At 42.9% G+C, this 21,309-nt stretch overlaps 2 protein-coding genes across 6 annotated transcripts in view; one reads left to right on the plus strand and one right to left on the minus strand.

Moving 5' to 3' along the window:
• Positions 1-1,878, plus strand: part of nup54 (nucleoporin 54) — a 49,680-nt gene extending 47,802 nt beyond the window's left edge. For all 3 annotated transcript variants that reach the window (XM_078411064.1, XM_078411057.1, XM_078411048.1), the window contains one exon: positions 619-1,878. In XM_078411064.1, coding sequence (XP_078267190.1) covers positions 619-747 — 129 coding nt within the window. In that variant the 3' untranslated portion in view covers positions 748-1,878. The remainder of the gene's footprint in view (positions 1-618) is intronic.
• Positions 1,879-2,401: 523 nt separating this feature from the next.
• The window catches only part of LOC144594858 (serine/threonine-protein phosphatase with EF-hands 2-like), a 46,710-nt gene continuing 27,802 nt past the window's right edge, over positions 2,402-21,309 (minus strand). For all 3 annotated transcript variants that reach the window (XM_078401791.1, XM_078401773.1, XM_078401782.1), the window contains 9 exons: positions 21,058-21,094; positions 20,805-20,954; positions 19,739-20,089; positions 18,924-19,109; positions 16,610-16,752; positions 13,249-13,355; positions 12,829-12,992; positions 8,333-8,420; positions 2,402-7,475 (listed from right to left, as the gene is read on the minus strand). In XM_078401791.1, the coding sequence (XP_078257917.1) occupies positions 7,288-7,475; positions 8,333-8,420; positions 12,829-12,992; positions 13,249-13,355; positions 16,610-16,752; positions 18,924-19,109; positions 19,739-20,089; positions 20,805-20,954; positions 21,058-21,094 (1,414 nt within the window). In that variant the 3' untranslated portion in view covers positions 2,402-7,287. The remainder of the gene's footprint in view (positions 7,476-8,332; positions 8,421-12,828; positions 12,993-13,248; positions 13,356-16,609; positions 16,753-18,923; positions 19,110-19,738; positions 20,090-20,804; positions 20,955-21,057; positions 21,095-21,309) is intronic.

The raw sequence follows: 21,309 nt of genomic DNA on the forward strand, positions 1-21,309 counted from the left end.
CCTACCAAACCCGCGCCGACCAGCGATCCCCGCACACTAACACTATCTAACAGATTCTAGGGACAATTTACAATTTCCCCAAAGCCAATTAACCTACAAACCTGTACATCTTTGGAATGTGGGAGGAAACCGGAGCACCTGGAGAAAACCCACGCAGATCACTGGAGAACGTACAAACTCTGTACAGACAGCACCCATAGTCAACATTGAACCCAGGTCTCTACCACTGTGCCATCTGTGTAAATGTTCCAGTTTCTTCCTACATCCAGACATGCAGGTTTGTAGGTAAATTAGCCTCTAAATATTGCCCCATGTATGCAGGTGAAAGTGGGATAAGATAGAATTAGCGTGAATGGGTGGTGAACGTGGACTCGGTGAACCAAAAGGCCTGTTTCCATGCTGTGTCTCTAAACTAATCAGCTTGAAGCAACTTTTGACTACAAGGTTACAGCATTGTACCAACATGAGGAACTTTGACATTTGAATTTTTGTTCCATTGTTAAGTTCAATTTTGTCAGCAAATATTCTAGAGCAGCTAATCTTCAAAAGAAAATATACTCGCAAATAACAAAGCAACTGATTTTAATGTTTACTAATCCAGCTTATTTCTCTTCCTAGCACCTGAAATTGCAGCAGGAGGGGCTGAGTCATTTGATCAGTGTCCTGAAGGAAGATTTGGAGGATGTGAAGCTAATTGAGCATGGTCTAAGTGAGAGTGTTCATATTCGTCGTGACTTCTTCAGTTGATGCCTCTTCTGTAATACTATCTGGTTAAGAATATTTTTCTCCCTGTCTAAGTTTATTTGATTAATCCTACCTCCCTCTCCATTTTTATAAAGCAGAAATGTGATGAAAGGGACAGGGATTTTTTTTTCCTGTTCTTCATCTAATGTTTCAGCCAGGTTCCAGCTTTAGGAATTCTATTCTTTACTCGAAAGTGCGTCATCATCCTCTCGATACAACAAGGTTACTAAACTTTGCAACGGAAATTAGTTCATGACTTTGTTAAGCAAGTTTAAAACTATAGCCTATGAATGACTGCAGAATTGGGAGATGAATGTTTAAAATTAACTCGGATCTAAGGCAGGCTTGAACAGTTATTTAAAATGCATTGAACATTTTTCTACTAATTCTACAAATAGCAAATTCTTAATTCAATCTTAACGTTTCAATGTTTTGAGTGCAAAATAATAATGAATTTCCTGTTGTATGCAATAGATTGAGGTAGTTTATTTTAGAAAGTATTAATCTAAATAACCAGATATGCATTTAACAGGAATGGCTATGTCAGTACTGACTAAGTCAGGAACAAATTGGAAATTGTTTATATTTTTTTTAAGTATACATCAAACGTTTTGCTTAGCTGTGTGTGCATTTGGCTTTTCAGAGTGATTTTGAAAGTTTTTGGAGCTTGAAAATGTGGCCTTGATTTGTCATGGATGAGAAAATTTTGAAAGGTTCTTTATTGGAATCAACAAGAGCACTGGAAACTGGAATGTTGATAACTAAGGTTAAATGTGCCAGAGAATCACATGCTGGATATATAATCCCAGTTTATTTTTCTTTTAAATTATACAAGCATATTTATATTATCAGAAGGCACCTTGGACTTTGGAAGAATTGACTATTTTTCAAGCATTCTAGTCATGATATTTCTCATGTTAATGTAACCAGGCCTTTTTTAATTCAACATGGAGTTTAACTTCGTGAAAGCCACCTTTGCAAACCATTCTCCTGTGTTATTTACACCTGGGAATGGTCTACGAAATGTACCTTGAAATGGAGTGATAATTGTGAACCATAAATGAGACAAGGATCTCGAGTGAAGAACTGCATTTAATCTGTTAAATGTTTGTAATAATTATGCAAAGAGGAAATTGGATATAAATAAACAAATTACTTTAATAATTATCTGTTTCTGATTCTAATTTTAATTTTTTAGCTTTTTAATTTAAATTTGAACGTTCCATGGATTGGTCTTCTACGGTTCACTGCTCTGTGCGAGTTAGACTATGCTAACAATGATCATCGGCACTTGTTAGGTGATTTGTTTCAATTGATCTAATTAACCATATCTATTGGTTGGATGGGATTGCATATTATTGTCCACGCAGACTTGATCTCCTTTGGGCACAGCAAGATGTAACCCTTTCCCGGAACAGGCATTTGTCAGAATAGTTAATGAATTTCAAATGATGCACCGTACTGGACTGTGAGAATTATGGAAAAACAATGCAGAACTCATTTAATTTGATTAGGAGGACTGATTCCAAAATGGACTTAATAGAAAGTGACTATGTATAATGAATGGGCCAAATGAGCAGAATAGACTTCTCATTTTCGTTCTACTTCGCAATTTTTGTAATTAATTTATTAGCCAAGTATGTAAACATACCAGAAATTTGATTTGCCAACAGTCATACAAAAAAGCAACAAGATACATAATCATAAAAATTAAACATAAACGTAAACAGCCACCACAACAGCGTTGCGAATCCCCAGGACACACAGCTTAGACAATAGGTGCAGGAGGAGGCCATTCGGCCCTGCCAATCAATGTGATCATGGCTGATCATTCTCAATCAGTACCCCATTCCTGCCTTCTCCCCATACCCCCTGACTCCGCTATCCTTAAGAGCTCTATCTAGCTCTCGAAAACATTCAGAGAACTGGCCTCCACTGCCTTCTGAGGCAGAGAATTCCACAGATTTACAACTCTCTGACTGAAAAAGTTTTTCCTCATCTCTGTTCTAAATGGCCTACCCCTTATTCTTAAACTGTGGCCCCTGGTTCTGGACTCCCCAACATTGGGAACATGTTTCCTGCCTCTAACGTGTCCAACCCCTTAATAATCTTATATGTTTCAATAAGATCCCCTCTCATCCTAAATTCCAGTGTATATAAGCCTAGTCGCTCCAGTCTTTCAACATACGACAGTCCCGCCATTCCGGGAATTAACCTAGTAAACCTACGCTGCACGCCCTCAATAGCAAGAATATCATTCCTCAAATTTGGAGTCCAAAACTGCACACAGTACTTCAGGTGCGGTCTCACTAGGGCCCTGTACAACTGTAGAAGGACCTCTTAGCTCCTATACTCAATCCTCTTGTTATGAAGGCCAACATTCCATTGGCTTTCTTCACTGCCTGCTGTACCTGCATGCTTCTTTTCAGTGACTGATGCACTAGGACACCCAGATCTCATTGTACGTCCCCTTTTCCTAACTTGACACCATTCAGAAATTAATCTGCCTTCCTATTGTCACCACCAAAGTGGATGACCTCACACTTATCCACATTAAACTGCATCTGCCATGCATCCGCCCACTCACACAGCCTGTCCAAGTCACCCTGCAACCTCATAGCATCTTCCTCACAGTTCACACTGCCTCCCAGCTTTGTGTCATCTGCAAATTTGCTAATGGTACTTTTAATCCCTTCATCCAAGTCATTAATGTATATTGTAAATAGCTGCGGTCCCAGCACAGAGCCTTGCAGTACCCCACTAGTCACTGCCTGCCATTCTGAAAGGGATCCATTTATCCCCACTCTTTGCTTTCTGTCTGCCAACCAATTTTCTATCCATGTCAGTATCCTACCCCCAATACCATGTGCTCTAATTTTGCCCACTAATCTCCTATGTGGGACCTTGTCGAAGGCTTTCTGAAAGTCAAGGTACACTACATCCACCGGCTCTCCCCTGTCCATTTTCCTAGTTACATCCTCAAAAAATTCCAGAAGATTAGTTAAGCATGATTTCCCCTTCGTAAATCCATGCTGACTCGGAACGATCCTATTACTGCTATCCAAATGCTCCGCAATTTTGTCTTTTATAATTGACTCCAGCATCTTCCCCATGTCAGACTAACTGGTCTATAATTTCCTTAAGCTTAAGTGGAAACCCACAGCCATCAGTTCAGTGTCTGAGTCACACACATGCTCCTTCACCATGATGTGACCAGAGTTGTGCCGACCGCTGTCACTCTCTGCAGTCCCTGTCCGCGCGAACAGTCAGAAAGCCGTCGATGGAGCCATGTGCCCGCAAAACACCGAGATCACGGCACTCCATCCGAATCCTCACTAGCGCAGGCAGCACGTCCAGCTTGTTTATTCGGCAACCTCACATTCCCCACTGTGATGGAAGGCAAATAACTAAATAACTTTTACCATCTTTTCTCCTGCGGTCGGGGCAATCGAAACCTCCGCAGTCAGGCGATCAAAGCTCCTGCGATCGGGACAGTCGAAGCTACTGCGGTTGGAGCTCCCGCAGATTATCCCTAACAAAGGGACCACCAGCTCCACGATGTTAAAGCCGCAGTGCAGACGGAGATACGATGGAAAAGTCGCATCTCCGTCGACGAAAGAGATGAAAATGGTTTCCCTCACCCCCACATTATATAAAAACTAAAAGTACACTAAAAACATTCAAGTAAACACAGACCAAAATAGCAAAAGAGGAAAAAGACGAGATAGGCTGTTGGTGAGGCTGCCATTAGCTTTCAACTAATAACATTTGCTTATTTTTGTTATTATTTAACTGGTTGCAATTGTTTGATTCTTGCTTTGAGGACCATGAGGTGTGCAAAGGCAAAACCTTTAATATGTGTATATGTGTCCAAATACTGAAAACTATAATATTGCACTCCCTCTTGCAGTTCTCACTAAGGCATTTTTGAAGTAATATCGCAGTGCTTTTGGTCGCGTCTAACCTAAATCTTGTGCTGATGGTCACGTTTCATTGCCCTTTCTTTCTAAATGTAGGAGAAAATTGGAAATTGCAATTTTCTAAGCTCCACGATGTATGAAAAATGACACAACCATACGTGGGTTTGGAGTGACTTCTTGTGGTCTGAGAAGTTAAATGGATAAATATCACTTTTCACACCAGATCAAATTTATGCAGTGAATTTCTGGAAAAATCCACAAAATGAATGATTCTACATATATTACCTTTTATGCAGGGATCCTGCTTATACCCCTCTCAACCCGTCCGAATTTGGCGGAAAGTTTCCGCTTTCTTATTAATTTCCGCCATTCTGATTTTGCATCTCATTTTTCCGTAAAACAGTCGGTAATTGCAATTTGTCAATTTGGCCATTTTCCTTTGACCGCTGGATAAATCAGCAAAGCTCTGGAACCAAAAGTACCAGAAAATCAGTGATAGAACTATAATGAGTAAATATTAAATTTAAGTGCAAGATTATATAACTATATTAATTAATTAAGACGGGATTAAAATATAAAACAGCAGAAAAGCCAATTGCCACCTTTTTGGGCTGATTATCAATTAATGTGCGAATTTACTTCAACAAGTACTTCTGTATGCTTAGTCGAGTCACATATATCAACTCTTTCTTCATAACTTAGTCATACATTTTATGACCATTGTTCTTTTATTCAATACCAAGAGAATTGGGATGTGTGAGGAAAAAGCGAAATAGAAAAAACAAAGCAAAACAATTTTTTCTTGTGTTGCAAAAAGTATTTCTGTTCAATAACCTTTCTATAAATAGCAGAATATACTCACAATAGGCCTGACATTACACATGTAGTCCTAGAACTACAGACTGTTGGAAATAATAGTTGTTTTTCACACATGAATGTAGCGCAACGCGTATGTGCATTTAGCATGCATACCTTTTTGTTTTGCTGAAAAGTTGCATTACGTGCCATATTATGAATTTTGATGTAAAATTCTGAATTATGGACATCAAAATTATGAATTTGTAAAATCAAATGTTGGGAGGTCTGCATATATTAGTGTGGCTATTGAAACACTTGGCCCTTTGAGCCAGCACCGCCATTCATTGTGATCATGGCTGATCATCCACAATCAGTAACCCGTGCCTGCCTTTTCCCCATATCCCTTGCTTCTGCTAGCCCCAAGAGCTCTATCTAACTCTCTTTTAAATTAATCCAGTGAATTGGCCTCTACTGCCTTCTGTGGCAGAGAATTCCACAAATTCACAACTCTGGGTGAAACAGTTTTTTCTCATCTCAGTTTTATATGGCCTCCCCTTTATTCTTAGACTGTGTCCCCTGGTTCTGGAAGTGAAGTGCTGTTGAATCCCATTTTTTGTCACATTAATGAAACATGATGAAGGGTTTTGGGAATCCCGTTTTAACTTAGGTTTCCACTACAAATATGATTCAAGCAAGTTACACACCTCACACAAAGTCTTTGCAATGACGTCATTGTAATCAAAGAATCTTCTCAATAGTACAGAAATTAATCACTGGCACATTTGAGTAAAACTTTCAGGCACAGATAATGATTAGTGTTTGCTTTATGTTTTTATAAACACAGCTGGATAAATGTAGAACTAAACGATGTTAAATTAGAAAAAAAGGCCTATGCTGTTGGATCAAGGCTGATAATTCTCTATTAAGATTCAATGTGCTTGTTTACTTTTGTTTAAGGCGCATCTAAATTTATCTGTATGACAATATTGTTTACTTAATCAATTTGGTTCAGTTGTTCATTGTGAAATTAATAATGCAAAAGCAAAATACTGTAGATTCTAGCAATCTTAAATAAAAATAGAAAACACTGGAAATACTCAACGGGTCAGGTAGCATCTGTCAGTCTGAAGCCTGACGAAGGGTCTCGACCCAAAACGTTACCCATTCCTTCTCTCCAGAGATGCTGCCTGCCCTGCTGAGTTACTCCAGCTTTTTGTGTCTATCTTCAGTTTAAAAAGCATCTGCAGTTCCTTCCTACCCAAAGGACAAGGTTAGATGTACTTCATAACTGGGATTCCATAAATGTTCAAGGATAATTTAATGATAGTCTGGAATGAAGTTCAAGAGAACCCTTTAAAGGTGGTGGGGGGGGGGGAGAAATGGATACAATGATAAATGCAATAAATGGATAGGACTAGGGGGAGGGCAGTCCATGCAATAAAGACGAACTTGTAAGAAGGAACTGCAGGTGCTGGTTTACACCAAAGATAGACACAAAATACTGGAGTAACTCAGCGTCTCTGGAGAAAAGGAATAGGTGACATTTTGGGTCGAGACCCTTCAGTCTGATGAATGGGTCTCGACCCGAAACGTCACCTATTCCTTTTCCCTAATAAAGAGGAGATGGGTGCAATGATAAATGCAGAAAATGGGAAGGACTAGGGTGAGGGCAGTCCATGCAATAAAGCAGAACACTTGGCTGATGATGAAGGAATTGTATGGAAAGTGGCATTCAAAAAGGTGTGATGGACACAAAGTAAATGTAGATGTGGAAGTTAATAATCAATGTCCCATGACATGTATATCCAGCAGTTCTGTTCTTAATTCAGTCCCTGTAATTGGATTTATCGACCAGACGGAAAGCTTCAAGGAACTCGTTGATGTCAATGCTTCCGTCCTTGTTGAAGTCCATGCTACGAGCCAGGTCGCTGATCGCTTTGTCACTTATCTCGATCTTCAGGTGAGAACTCAGGAGTTGCCAAGTTTTTTGAAATTCCTCAAATGATATCTGGCCTGTCATGGACATGAGAAAGGGCAGATTATGCTTCGAATCTAATCCAAGAATTACACAATGTTTACTATTTTAATGCTAATTTTATCATCATTCCCCACCTTGCTAGACACACACGCACATGACAGCGTCTTGGTGGTGTGCGGTTCCACCTTTTGATCTATAAAGAACATCAAACAGTGCAACACAGGAATAAACCCTTTGGCCACAATGTCCATGCTGAACGTGATGCCGTTATTAAAAATAGACGCAAGATGCTCAGCGGGTATGGCAGCATTTCTGTTGAAAATGGATTGGTGACATTTCAGGTTGAGCCCTTCTTCAGACTGATTGTAGAGGGGGGGGGGGTGGAGGGACCGGCAGCAACAGATGATCTCAAGCCAGGAGGTTCCCTGATAGACCGAATGGGAGGAAGGTGTTTGTAGAGGTCACCCTCAGCCCCCTTTTCCTGCACTAAAAACCCATTAACCAGTTCCACAGTTCGCAACGGTATATCCCCCTTGGCCTCACACCGTATCTAGCTAACAATCGGGCCTATTGCTACAACATCAGCATAAACTGGGAATATTTTTGCCTGGAAAAAAATAAAACAATGAACTTGCTTATTTGTTAGGAATATGAGATTCAATTTCATAAATTGAGAATTTGGCTAGCAATAGAACAGCAGGGAATTTTATAAATTTGCAGGCAAATCGTTTCCTTGTGTCCTCTGGAATTGTTGTATAGTCTGATAAGTAATAGTTACTTAATACAGTAATAATTCCAGAGTTATTGTGCGCCATGCTTGTGGGAGGCAAATATTCTCGCTAACACTACAGAGTTGGGGGAAGTTGATCTTTTTTCTAAAATTGGTACTTACCAGAGTTGTCGCTGTCGATAATTCTAAAAATAGTTTCCAGCTCAGACCTGCTTTTGTAAAGCGTTTCTAGTAAGCTGGGTTGTATGTGCTGCAGGAAAACAAGGGAAGTTTAGTTTTGAAAAAGTTTCAGCCTGGTGATCAGCAGTTATTACAAGTGAAATTGTCTGGAAGATGAGCTACTGACTCAGCTGCAAACTTCCCCACCATGTTAATAGCTTTCTTGGTAAACTCCCGAGTGGTAAAACCACCCATTCATTTTCAAAAGTACAGAAAACACTTAAGCCTCTCAATTCCTTGCTTTTATTTCTGGGTTTATTCCTAGATGAGGTGTTATGTTCTTTGGTGAATCCCTGAATACTGAAATCATTTTTTTGCCTCTGCCACAAATTCCATATATGACTGACTCCATTCTCCCTTCCTCTTCCTGGTAACTGCCTTGGGTTTCAGACCAATCCTGTGTAAGGCCGATGTACTATTTGATCCTGACAATTCCTGCGAAGACCATTTATCTTCTCATCTAACAACCCGTTTGCTGTGAAAACCTCATCCATGTCATTATCGCCTATTACGATTTGTATACCACCACCTATACATTTCAGTTTTTGCTGCAATCCATATCACAAAGGGCCAATGGCCTGTTCACACTCAACCTATGAGCTTGCAGAGCCACACTGCTTCATGGCTCACAAGATCTCCAATTTACAATTTCATGTTTTTTGGACTCTTGCTTGACAATCTCCATAACATCCTTCATCTTTACATCCTCCGAGGACTGAATTAGTTTAACTCTGGCTACCTTCAGCCCTTCCATTAACACTGCTTATGCTCATAGAGTCATACAGCACAGAAACAGGTCCTTTGGCCCAACTTGCCCAAGATGCCTCATCTGCACTAGTCCCACCTGGGGCATTTGACCCATATCCCTCTAAACATTTCTTATCCATATACCTGTCCAAATGTATTTTAAATGTTGTTATAGCGCCTGCCTCAACTACCTCCTCTGGCAGCACTTTCATATTCCCACCATCCTCAGTCTGAAAACGTTGCCTCTCTGGTTCCTATTATATCCTTCACCTCTTACCTTAAACCTATGACCTCTGGTTCTTGATTCCTCTACTGTGGGTAAAAGACATCTTTATCCTGCATCTGTACATGGTGAATGGCTTGATTGTAATCATGAATAGTCTTTTCACTGACTGGATAGCACGCAACAATAAGCTTTTCACTGTCTCTTGGTACACGTGACAATACTGAATGAATAATACTAATAAATGAAAGCTTGGATAGAGTGGATGTGGAAAGGATGTTTCCACTAGTGGGGGAGTCTAGGACCAGAGGAGATGAGGGGTTTCTTTAGTCAGACGATGGTGAATCTGTGGAATTCATTGCCACAGAAGGCTGTGGAGGCCAAGTCAATATATATTTTTAAGGCAGAGAGAGATTCTTGATTAGTACGGGTGTCGGGGGTTCTGGGGAGAAGGCAGGAGAATGGGTCTAGGAGGCAGAGATAGATCAGCCATGATTGAATGGTAGAATAGACTTGATGGGCCGAATGGCCTCAGTCAGTTCCTACCGCTTATGACAAACTAAAGCCTATCTATTCCCCTGAAGATTTAGTTCAACTCCATAAGATTGCCACTCAGCCTCCTGCACTCCAGGGAATAAAGTCTTAGTCTTCCCAGCCTTTCCATATAGCTCAGGCCCTGAAGTCCTGGCAACATCCTCGTAAATCTCCTTTGCACTCTTTCCAGCTTGACAACATCTTTCCTATAGCAGGGTGAACAACACTGAACACAATATTTCAAATGCGGCTTCACCAGAATTTTGCGCATCTGTAACATAACATCCCAACTTCTATACCCAATACCCAGACTGATGAAGGCTAAGTACCTAAAGTCTTCTTGACCACCCTACCTACCTGTGAGGCCACTTTCAAGGAACTATGTAGCTCCATTGCTGGATCCCTCTGCTCTGCAGCACTCCCCAGGGCCCTGACATTTACTGTGGTCATCCACCCCGAAGCTCTGGAATTGCGATTCCCTTTACTGCTTTGTTCTTGTTCCCTCAAAATCTGAAGCAAGTTTTAGTTACCCTTCAGAATATCTCCTGAGCTCATCCATCCCAAGGACATAGTTGCTGATGTTGCAGAACTGCTCTTAGTACAGCCAAGACAACGCTAATTTGAAAGCCACATTTTTTTATTTGGCAATATCTCTAGCCATTTCCCGCAAAAGCAAATTACCTGATCGCTCATCTCATTTCATGTTGTACTGATACAAAACGGCACCATGGCACAGCGGTAGAGTTACTGCCTTACAGAACTTACAGCGCCAGAGACCTGGGTTCGATCCCGACTATGGGTGCTGTCTGTATGGAGTTTGTACGTTCTCATGACCACGTGGGTTTTCTCCAAGACCTTTGATTTCCTCCCACACTCCAAAGGTTTGTAGGTTAATTGGCTTGGTATAAATTAGTTTAGGTTATTCTCCCCTGTACTGAGGTGCAGTGAAAAGCTTTTTTGGTGTGTGCTATGCAGTCAACAGAAAGATAATACATGATTACAATCGATCCATTTACAGTGTATAGATACATGATAAGGGAATAACGTTTAGTGCAAGGTGGAGCCAACAAAGTCTGATCAGCGGTAGTCCGAGAGTCATCAAAGAGGTAGATAGTAGTTCAGCACTGCTCTCTAGTGGAATGTAAATAATAATATATTCCTTTATTCGTCCCACACCGGGGAAATTTACAGTGTTACAGCAGCAAAGTGGACAGCAAGAGAGCAAGAGATCATTCATTATAAATAAATTATACATAAATTATCATCTGTTTTCTGTGTGTTCTTAGCTGGTATTGTTGACTCGTCTGCTGGGAGCAGTGCTGGTTGTGCAGTCTCACTGCAGCGGGAAGGAAGGACCTCCTATATGTCTCCTTCACGCACATGGGACGAAGGAGTCTGTCACTGAAGGAGCTCCTGCATGGGGTGGGAGTCGTTATCCAGCAGCGATGTTAGCTTTGCCATCATCCTCCTCTCTCCCACCACCTGCACTGAGTCGAGGGGGCAACCCAGGACAGAGCTGGCCTTCCTGACCAGCTTGTCGTGTCTCTTCCCTTCCGCCGCTGAGATGCTGCTGCTCCAGCAGACCACTCCATAGAAAATGGCCGATGCAACCAATGTGTTGTAGAAGTTCCTTAGGAGTGCCCCCTGCACTCCAAAGGACCTGAGTCTCCTTAGCAGATAAAGTCTGCTCTGGCCCTTTCTGTATAGCGCATCGTTGTTTTCAATCCAGTCCAGTTTATTGTTGTGGTAGACACCCAGGTACTTATAAGAATCCACCCTCTCGATGTCCATTCCCTGGATGTTCACCGGTGTCGGGGGGACCTGGCTGCACCTGCGGAAATCTACCACCATCTCCCTGGTTTTCCCCGCGTTGATCCGGAGGCAGTTCCGTTGGCACCAGTCCACAAACTCCTTGATCAGTTCTCAGTACGCCCTGTCCTCGTCGCCCGTGATGAGGCCGACGATGGCAAAGTCGTCAGAGAACTTCTGTAGATAGGAGTCTGCAGAGCTGTGCCTGAAGTCCGCAGTGTACAGGGTGAACAAGAATGGAGCTAGCACTGTTCCCTGCGGAACCCCAGTGCTGCAGACCACCCTGTCCGAGACCAGGTCCTTTGTCCTCACGTACTGTGGTTGGTTGGTGAGGTCCAGAATCCAGGATGTGAGGTGGTGATCCACTCCTGTGCGCTCCAGCTTGCCCCCCAGAAGCCCCGGCTGGATGGTGTTGAACGCACTGGAGAAATCAAAGAACATGATTCTCACAGTGCTATCCGGCTTCCCCAGGTGTGAAAGAGCTCTGTTCCGCAGGTAGATGATGGCGTCCTCCACCCCGATGCGAGTCTGGTAGGCGAACTGCAGCGGATCCATTGATGGTCTCACCAGGGGGCGGAGATGGGCGAGGACCAGACGTTCCACTGTCTTCATCAGGTGTGATGTCAGTGCCACCGGCCTGTAGCTGTTGAGTTCCTTCGGGTGCAGCATCTTTGGCACCGGTACCACGCAGGATGTTTTCCACAGCTGTGGAATTCTCCCCAGTTTCAGGTTCAGATTGAAGACATGCTCCACTATTCCGCACAGCTGGTCTGCACAGGACTTGAGCCTCGAGCTGATGCCGTCCGGACCAGCCGCCTTCCTCGCATTGATCTTCCTGAGCTCATTTCTCACCTGGTCTGTGGAGAAAGACAGATTGTCTCTAGTGTGTGTAGGATAGTGTTAATGTGCAGGGATTGCTGGTCGGTACGGACTCGGTGGGCCCAAGGGCCTGTTTCTAAGCTGTATCTCTAAACTAAACTAAAAAAAAGTTCATGTTCTCTGGCCTAATTCATTATGTCAGGATAATGTATTGATAGACATAATAAACCATTACATGTTCATTTCATTGTTGCTGGAGATGCATTTATGCATGGTGAAAACACATTGTGACATTTATTTTCCTTACCTGTGCAATGGGTTTCTCTATAGCAAGGTCATCGAACCAGAGATGAAAATTCAGAAGCCCATTAGGAGCACTGGGCACCAGTTGGGATCGTAAAACGCGCCAAGGCAGACCCAGAGCCAAGGTGGATTCCAGAGCATTTGCCCAGTCATTCAAGGAAATTTTACCTAGGCGTTAGAAGACAATACTTATTAGGAATCAGTTTTGTACCAACTCTATCAAATGTTATTCTCTAAGTTCAGGTGATGGGTGCAATAACTGACATGATTGTGGTAGGGGAACTCTCACTGTTTATCTGTACTAATTTGGTTTATGTCTATAATCTTTGGAGGATGGAGCATAAAGGACAGTGCAGAGTCCTTTCATTCTTGGAGCAATAACTGAAGTTGCCCTTCATCTACAAGTGGGCCTTTGTGAGCTTACCTGTTTTATTCTTGTCATAAAGCTCAAAAACACTGATGAGGTCTGATTTGTGGGCAAATATTTTCTCCCGTAAAGCCCCCAGTGCTGACCTCTCGACTCTGCTCACCCTGCATTTAAAACAAAAGCCTTAGCAAATCATGGGTCAAAATATGTCAAATAATGCAGAGAATCAAAAACACAGTGAACACTGGAAATCTTAAAAGCAGAAAATCCTGGAAAACAGGTCAGGGAACATCTCAGTGAGAAACTTAACAGTCCAGGTCAATGACCTTTTATCAGAGCACACAGAAATTAGGGGGTAAAGTGTCATTAGGAGTCTGAGATTAGAATTAAACAGATTCAAATGAATGAAAAGACAAACACAATATACACATTTGTGATACATCTACTTGAAATGCAGGCAGTTAATCATATGATCATCATAAGTGATAGGAGCAGAATTAGGAAAATTGGCCCATCAAGTCTACTCCGCCATTCAATCATGGCTGAACTATCTCTCCCTCCTCATCCCATTCTCCTGCCTTCTCCCCATAACCTCTGACACCCTTACTAATCAAGAATCTCTCTATCTCTGCCTTAAATATATCCACCGACGGCCTCCACAGCCTTCCATGGCAAAGAATTCCACAGATTCACCACCCTCTGACTAAAGAAATTCCTTCCTAAAAGAACGTCCTTTAATTCTGAGGCTATGACCTTTGTCCTAGACTCTCCCACTAGTGAAAACATCCTCTCCACATCCATTCTATCCAAGCCTTTCACTATTCTGTACGTTTCAATGAGGTCCCCCCTCATTCTTCTAAACCAGCGAGTACAGGCCCAGTCCCGTCAAACACCCATCATATGTTAATCTACTAATTCCTGGGATCATTCTTATAAAACTCCTCTGAACCCTCTCCAGAACCAGCTCATCCTTCCTCAGATATGGTGCCCAAAATTGCTCACAATATTCCTAATGTTGCCTGACTAGCGTCTTTTGAGCCTCAGCATTACATCCCTGTTTTCGTATAAAAGCCCTCTTGAAATAAATACTACCATTACATTTGCTTTCTTTACTACCGATTCGACTTGCAGATTAACATTTTTGGGAATCCTGCACCAGCACTCCCAAGTCCCTTTGCACCTCTGATTTCTGGATTCTCTCCCCATTTAGAAAATAATCTACGTCTTTATTCCTACTACCAAATGCATGACTCCACACTTTGCTACATTATATTCCATCTGCCACTTCTCTGCCCACTCTCCCAACCTGTCCAAATCCATCTGCAGAGTCCCTGCTTTCTCTACACTACCTGCCCCTCCATCTATTTTCGTACCATCTGCAAACTTGGCCACAAAGCCTTCAAACCCCTCATCCAAATCATTAATATACAATGTGAAGAGCAGCGGCCCCAGCACCGAGCCCCGTGGAACTCAGCTAGTCACTGGCAGCCAACCAGAAAAAGCCCCCTTTATTGCTCATTGCCTTCTGCCATCCAGCCAACCTGGTATCCATGCTAATATCTGCCCTTTGAAACAAGGGGCTCTCATCTTCCTTAGCAGCCTCCCGTGTGGCACCTTATTAAAGGCTTTCTGAAAATCTAGGTCAACCACATCTACTGCCTCTCCTTTGTCCAAAGAATTCCAGCAAATTTGTCATGCAAGACCTCCCCTTCACAAAGCCATGTTGACTTTGGCATATTCATGAACTTAATATTCAGCCACTGCTCATAAAGGCAAAAAGCATGTGGGCCTTTTTGCAAGGAGAAATAGAATATAAGATTAAGGAAGTCTTGCTGCAATTCTATCGGGGCTTGTGACACTACGGGGGGGGGGGGGTGGGGGGGGCACGCAGAAAGGAGCGCAGCAACTTCAACAGACCTGAGTCCACACACAAATGTGACCTTTGCAACAGAGACTGTCACTCCCGCATTGGTCTCTTCAGCCACAAGCGACGCTGCTCTAGCCAAGGTGTGGAGCAAGCAGCCAACTAGGATGCATCACCCGTGGTCAGCCATGACTGAGGGGGCCTAAGTAGAAGAAGATGTGACACTACACCTGGAGTACGATGTGTAGCTTTGGTCTCTAGACCTAAAAGAATTCACATGCCTTTGAGAGAGGCAAGGAATTGCTGAATTTGATACCTGTGTTTACTGGATTGATATGCTGCCAATTTCATAATGATTAGGAGCAGTTGTACAGGATTGGCCTATGTACATTTGGAGAGGCAATGTCCGTCAGTCTATTTCTGAAAGAGAATATCAGTTTAGGTGCTGGGAGTTTAAAGCTTATTTCTGAAGAACCTAGCACTCAAGGGCATAGTCTCTAGATAAGTGTTTGGTACCTAGATTTGAGAGGAGAAAACATTTCCTCAACCAGTGATGAATACATTTTTGGAATTCCTTTCCACAAATAACTGTGAATGCTCTGTTGTATTCAAGGCTGAGGTCAGCAGATTTGGAGCACCGAGGAAAAGGGGGGTATGGAATCAGGTAGGAAGCTGTACCTTGAGAAATATTAAATATAATAGAAACAAATGAGTAGGTGTACATCTTCTCCACCATTCATGACTGACATTGTCCCCAAATCTACTTTCCCACCTGATCCCATGTAGCTTTTTTCCTGAATGCCCCAAAATCTGTGACTTTGGTGGTGACTTTGAGCGTGAGTTGGAGGTGAGGGAGGGTGTTAGGGCAAGCATGTTGGGCCCACTCCATCTACACTATAAGCCCTTTAGCGCAGGGAGTCACCTGGTAGCCAGAAACACTGGCGACTGCTGGATATACAGGTTTGATCCTGCAGTGGAGGATCGTGAAGTGCAACTTTCAGGTACAACTGGCAAGACTAGCCATTCATGATCTAACCACTTGCACAAAGCGTTGAGCAGCCAAACTGACCGTTGTAAAAGGCTGGTTCCCATTTGCTTCCAACTGTGAGATGGAGCACCAAAACCAAATGGTGAGGAAGGAGACAAAACACAGCCGGTGCCTTCATTCTCCTTTGATTTTCTTTAATGAACGATGGGAGATGACGGGGAAGTGACCATTCTGCAGTGCATCACACTGCAACAAAAACCTGTTAGTGGCTGCCTTACTGTGCCATCTCCCAATCTGAAGTGGAATATAGGATAGAGAAGGGCACATAATTCTGTTTCAACCATTTGCTGTTCACCTCTTCCTGCTGCTATATCCCACATGATAAAGATTCGCTTCTGGCCCAAACTCTTATTCTCAGATTATTTTGCTGCAACATCGGATGAAAGTTTTTGTCATAATAGTGGATGGCCTTGAGAGAGAGCTACATGTCTGTTTGCACTGTACCACGGGTATTTCCTGTCTGGCTATCATTGTGAGGAGTTTATCCTTGGCCTTATTTGACACACCTTTGTCTCAGGGTTAGCTTGCGTGTACTTTGATTGACCTGATACTGCACGAAGTGAGGAATGAGGTCAGGCCCGAGCTTCACATAAGCTCCTCTGTTGCTGCCAATTTCGTAATAATTTGAAGCAGAAAATACAGTCAGGACCTGCATTAATAACAAAAAGAACAATGTAATGAATGAAATGACTGGCTTACAAACAAAGCACATTCATCAATGGAGTAATGCATAGGAAGGAACTGCAGATGCTGTTTTACACCGAAGATAGATACAAAATACTGGAGTAACTCAGTGGAACAAGCAACATCTCTGGGTGGAGGAAATGAGTGACGTTTCGGGTTGAGACCTGAAATGTCACCCATTCCTTCTATCCCGAGACGTTGCATGTCCCGCTGAGTTACTCCAGTATTTTGTGGCTATCATCAATGGAGTAATTTGGCCAAGCAGTTTCCCATCCTACTGGACCCTGTGGCATTAGGGAAGTTCATTTGTGTGGGCAGTACTCAGGCTGGAGCGATTGGGCTTGTATACACTGGAATTTAGAAGGATGAGGGGGGATCTTATTGAAACATATAAGATAATTAGGGGATTGGACACATTAGAGGCAGGAAACATGTTCCCAATGTTGGGGGAGTCCAGAACAAGGGGCCACAGTTTAAGAATAAGGGACAGGCCATTTAGAACGGAGATGAGGAAGAACTTTTTCAGTCAGAGAGTGGTGAAGGTGTGGAATTCTCTGCCTCAGAAGGCAGTGGAGGCCAGTTCGTTGGATGCTTTCAAGAGAGAGCTGGATAGAGCTCTTAAGGATAGCGGAGTGAGGGGGTATGGGGAGAAGGCAGGAACGGGGTACTGATTGAGAGTGATCAGCCATGATCGCATTGAATGGCGGTGCTGGCTCGAAGGGCTGAATGGCCTACTCCTGCACCTATTGTTTATTGTCTATTGTCTATTGTCTATTGTCTATATACTAAAACTCTTGTTTGTTTGTTCCCGAACCACAACCAAAACGGTACACGATAGCACCACAATTTTAGGCCCACCTTACTCACCGTCGTTCCTTTGGTGCTAATGGAAGAAGTTTCATTGAAATTGGTGTTATATTTTTTAAGTTATTCATATTTTAAGGTTTAAATCTATCTCATTGGGAGGGAGGGGGGAGGGAGGGGGAGGGGGAGGGAGGGGGAGGAGGGAGGATAATGGGGGTTGAGGGGGATGGAGTGGGGGGAGGGGAAGGGGGAAGGGAAGGGGAAGGGGAGGAGAGGGGTGGAGGGGAGAGGGGGAGGGGAGGGAGGGGGAGGTAGAGAGGGAGGGGGTGGAGGGAGGGGAGGGGAGGGGGGTAGGGGAGGGGGGAGGGAGAGGGGGAGGAAGGGGGGGAGGAAGGGGGGGGGAGGGGTGGAGGAGGGAGGGGAGGGTGGAGGAGAGGGTGCTGCACCAATGCAGGAGAGGTTTGGGCCCAACGGGTCCACTTGGTCTAGTATACCATAAATTGAGGGATTGACAATTTCTCACAGCATAGTGTGCTGGCTCTCGCAGCAACTCCATCTATACCATCCATCCCATTCCACCCCCCCCCCCCCCCCCCCCCCCACCTTATTTCCCTGTAACCGAGCTCTCCAACTGCTGAACCTTGCTCAAAGTATTTTACAGAATCCATTTTACCCATTAGCCTGCAGGTTTTTGAGGTGTGGGAGGAAACCAGAGCACCAGATGGAAGCCCACGTGGTCTCGGGGAGAATGTGCAAAGGTCATGGTTGAGCCTGGGTCACTGGAACAATGGGAACACAGCAGCACCTACTCTGTCAGTCTGCTCTCCCGGGATTTGCAGTGGTACATTAAGATTGATGCCTTCAAAAAGGAAGGGCCATATCCCAGCATTTGAGCGAACATGTTGGGTATCATTGATTGATTTTATGTAATCATACCTTAAAACTTCCCTCATTCATTTTTGATTACTATGCTTGTTCCAGTTTATTTTGTGCAGTGTCTCAGCATTACGTGTTGTTCTTTGATTATTTTGATCCTGACGGTATAGTAAGTGATCAAGATCAGAACCCATTAGTTAGAGACTGGTGGGACTGTGGTGGTGACGCATTATGACCAGTTTTACTTAAGAGTGATATAAGGAACTGCAGATGCTGGACTGAATAAAACACAAAGTATTGGAGTAACTCAGTAGGTTAGGCAGCATCTCTGGAAGACATGGATAACCGACTTTTCGGGTTTGGACTCTTCTTCACCCAAGCACTTTGTATCTTACTTTGAGATGGGCTGGCAGTGACGTTTCTTTTTCATTGGGCTTAATGGACGCACATTCATACCTTTTGGTTGTGGCAGTACTCGTAGCCCTCTTGTTTACACTCATGGGACCTGATGAGGAGCTGTAAATTGTGTTTCCGCAGAATCTTCTCTGTTACATCAGGTCCAAAGTAGCACCCACCTCCTCTGGCTGAGTTTGTGATGCAGCCTTCCTGGTGCATTGGGTCACTCCATAAAATGTCCACGATCTCGAGAGAAGGAAGAATGTTTTAAGTCGCCAGATGACCTGTCAAGCCTGTTAAATGATTCTCAACCCCTTTTAACGTCCTTTCATCAGAGTTATTGCAAACATAGAACAAAATAACAATTTTAAAGTTGATGCAAAAAAACTTGAGAGTATCATTAAAATACAGACACTTTTGAGAGTATCATTTGAGAGTATCATTAAAATACAGACACTTCTCAGATTTATGTTGGGTGGTGTGGTGGTGGTGGGAACTGAGTGCCATTGTCCTCTCCCAGCCATTCCTGCACCAACCCAGCAATTAGCCTGATGATGAGAGAGAGCATGGGGACAACATCCCTTCTCAAGCCCAAATGGTTTGATCAAATTGCCACTAGAGTTTGCAGGTGGGCACACCCCAACATTCACATCAGAATATGGCCATAATGAATTTACAGTGTTCCCATCTCAAAACAAATCGCTAGGCTGGTTCAGATGAAGGGGACCTTTCAAATCATCTGATTCAAGCACTTTTCATGGAAACAAATATCACCACTTCACAGTTTCTCACTTTAGAGTCACATAGTTCAATCATTTACTGATGCTAATCTATGACCAACGTGCATTTGCAAGCATTTACATGATGAGACTTACCTGTCTCCTTTCATGCTCATCTGAGACTGAATCTGGCACAGTCATTGACTTAGAATCTTCATACACGTTGCTGAAGCCCACTTGTCTGCGGCATTTTTCTAATTCTTCTTCGACCGAGCGATGCACTGTCTTTGTGATTTCTTTTTTCTTTACGGATAACGTGCTAGAACTCTTGCTCATGTTGTTCGTGTGGGAATGAAGTCTAAGGACATCTGAGTCTGTATTCTTCCTTGGTGTTTGATTGAGCTTCACGTTATGCTCACTGCTCCCAGCACAGATCTGCTCCTGCCCTGAAACATGCTTGTGCCATTCAATTCCCTTTCTTCCAGGCGGCCTCAGCATTGAAACGTACTGTCATAAGTGGATAAGTTTGTAATTAGAAAAAAAACTTCTTTCGGTGTGTCTGCCTCTTTAAAAGTTTGCATTTGATGTGTCTCACCGAATAGTAACGGTTTGCATTTAAAGTATTGAGCATAAATGGTATCAATAAAAACATTTTGGAAACATATTGAACCACAAAGTGAAATTCTAATACAGATGGCCAAAAACATGAAAGGCAGGCACAAAATGCTGGAGTAACTCAGTGGGACAGGCAGCATCTCTGGAGAGAAGGAATGATTGGTTTTCAGTCTGAAGGAGGGTCTCGACCTGAAACGTCACCCATTCCTTCTCTCCAGAGATGCTGCCTGTCCCACTGAGTTACTCCAGCTTTTCGTCTCTGATAGGTTTTGAGAGGTATCCCTGGTGAGCAAAAAGATCTTAAGGAGTTTGGAGAAGGAATTCTGGAGCAGGATCCAGATTATCTGAGAACACAGCTACCAATGGCAGCGGTATGAAATTAGTGGACGTAAGGCGGTCAGAACTGGAGGAGAACAAAGATCCAGAAAGTCTGAAGCTTGGTCGAGGTTCTAGGGACATGAAGGAGTGAGCTTTGTTGATGGACTGATGCATTACAGCATATTTCAATAAAAATAATGCCACGTTACAGAAAATAATACTTGTATTTTTCACAAAATAAAATAATGTGTTTTTTAAAAAAAGATTCAGATCTTCAGTGTTATCTTACCTTGTGTCTGTCAATCTTGCCCAGAAAATTCAAATCTGTTGTTTCTGAAATGCCCCCATGTATAATCAACACCTTCTCATCGATAACAGTGGCCAAAGGCAACCAACTGAATACACTCCGGAGTAATTTCAATATCCTACTTCCATGCACCTAAAACAATTATAAAAACGCTTGTAACGTAAAGCATTTGAGCTGCTGTGATATCTTTATCAATGCTCTGCAGGAAAATCACAGAAATAATTCAAATATTTACCTGGTATTTTTGCATCACTTCCTTCGTGAAACCATATCTGAAAAAGTGAAATATTGCTATAATTGAAAAAACGGATTTCAAGAAGTGGAAGGCTATTGGCAATATTTGTCCTATTTTAAACTACTCATTATCTACTTCAAATTGTTGGAAGCAATTTATAAATGGAATTGTGCAGTGCTCACCCATACCCATCTAAGCTTTGTTGGATTGAATCCTGAGTAATAAAAACAGTTTGGAAACAACACTAGGCCA

Source organism: Rhinoraja longicauda, chromosome 1, assembly GCF_053455715.1.
Source record: "Rhinoraja longicauda isolate Sanriku21f chromosome 1, sRhiLon1.1, whole genome shotgun sequence".
Lineage (NCBI taxonomy): Eukaryota > Metazoa > Chordata > Chondrichthyes > Rajiformes > Arhynchobatidae > Rhinoraja > Rhinoraja longicauda.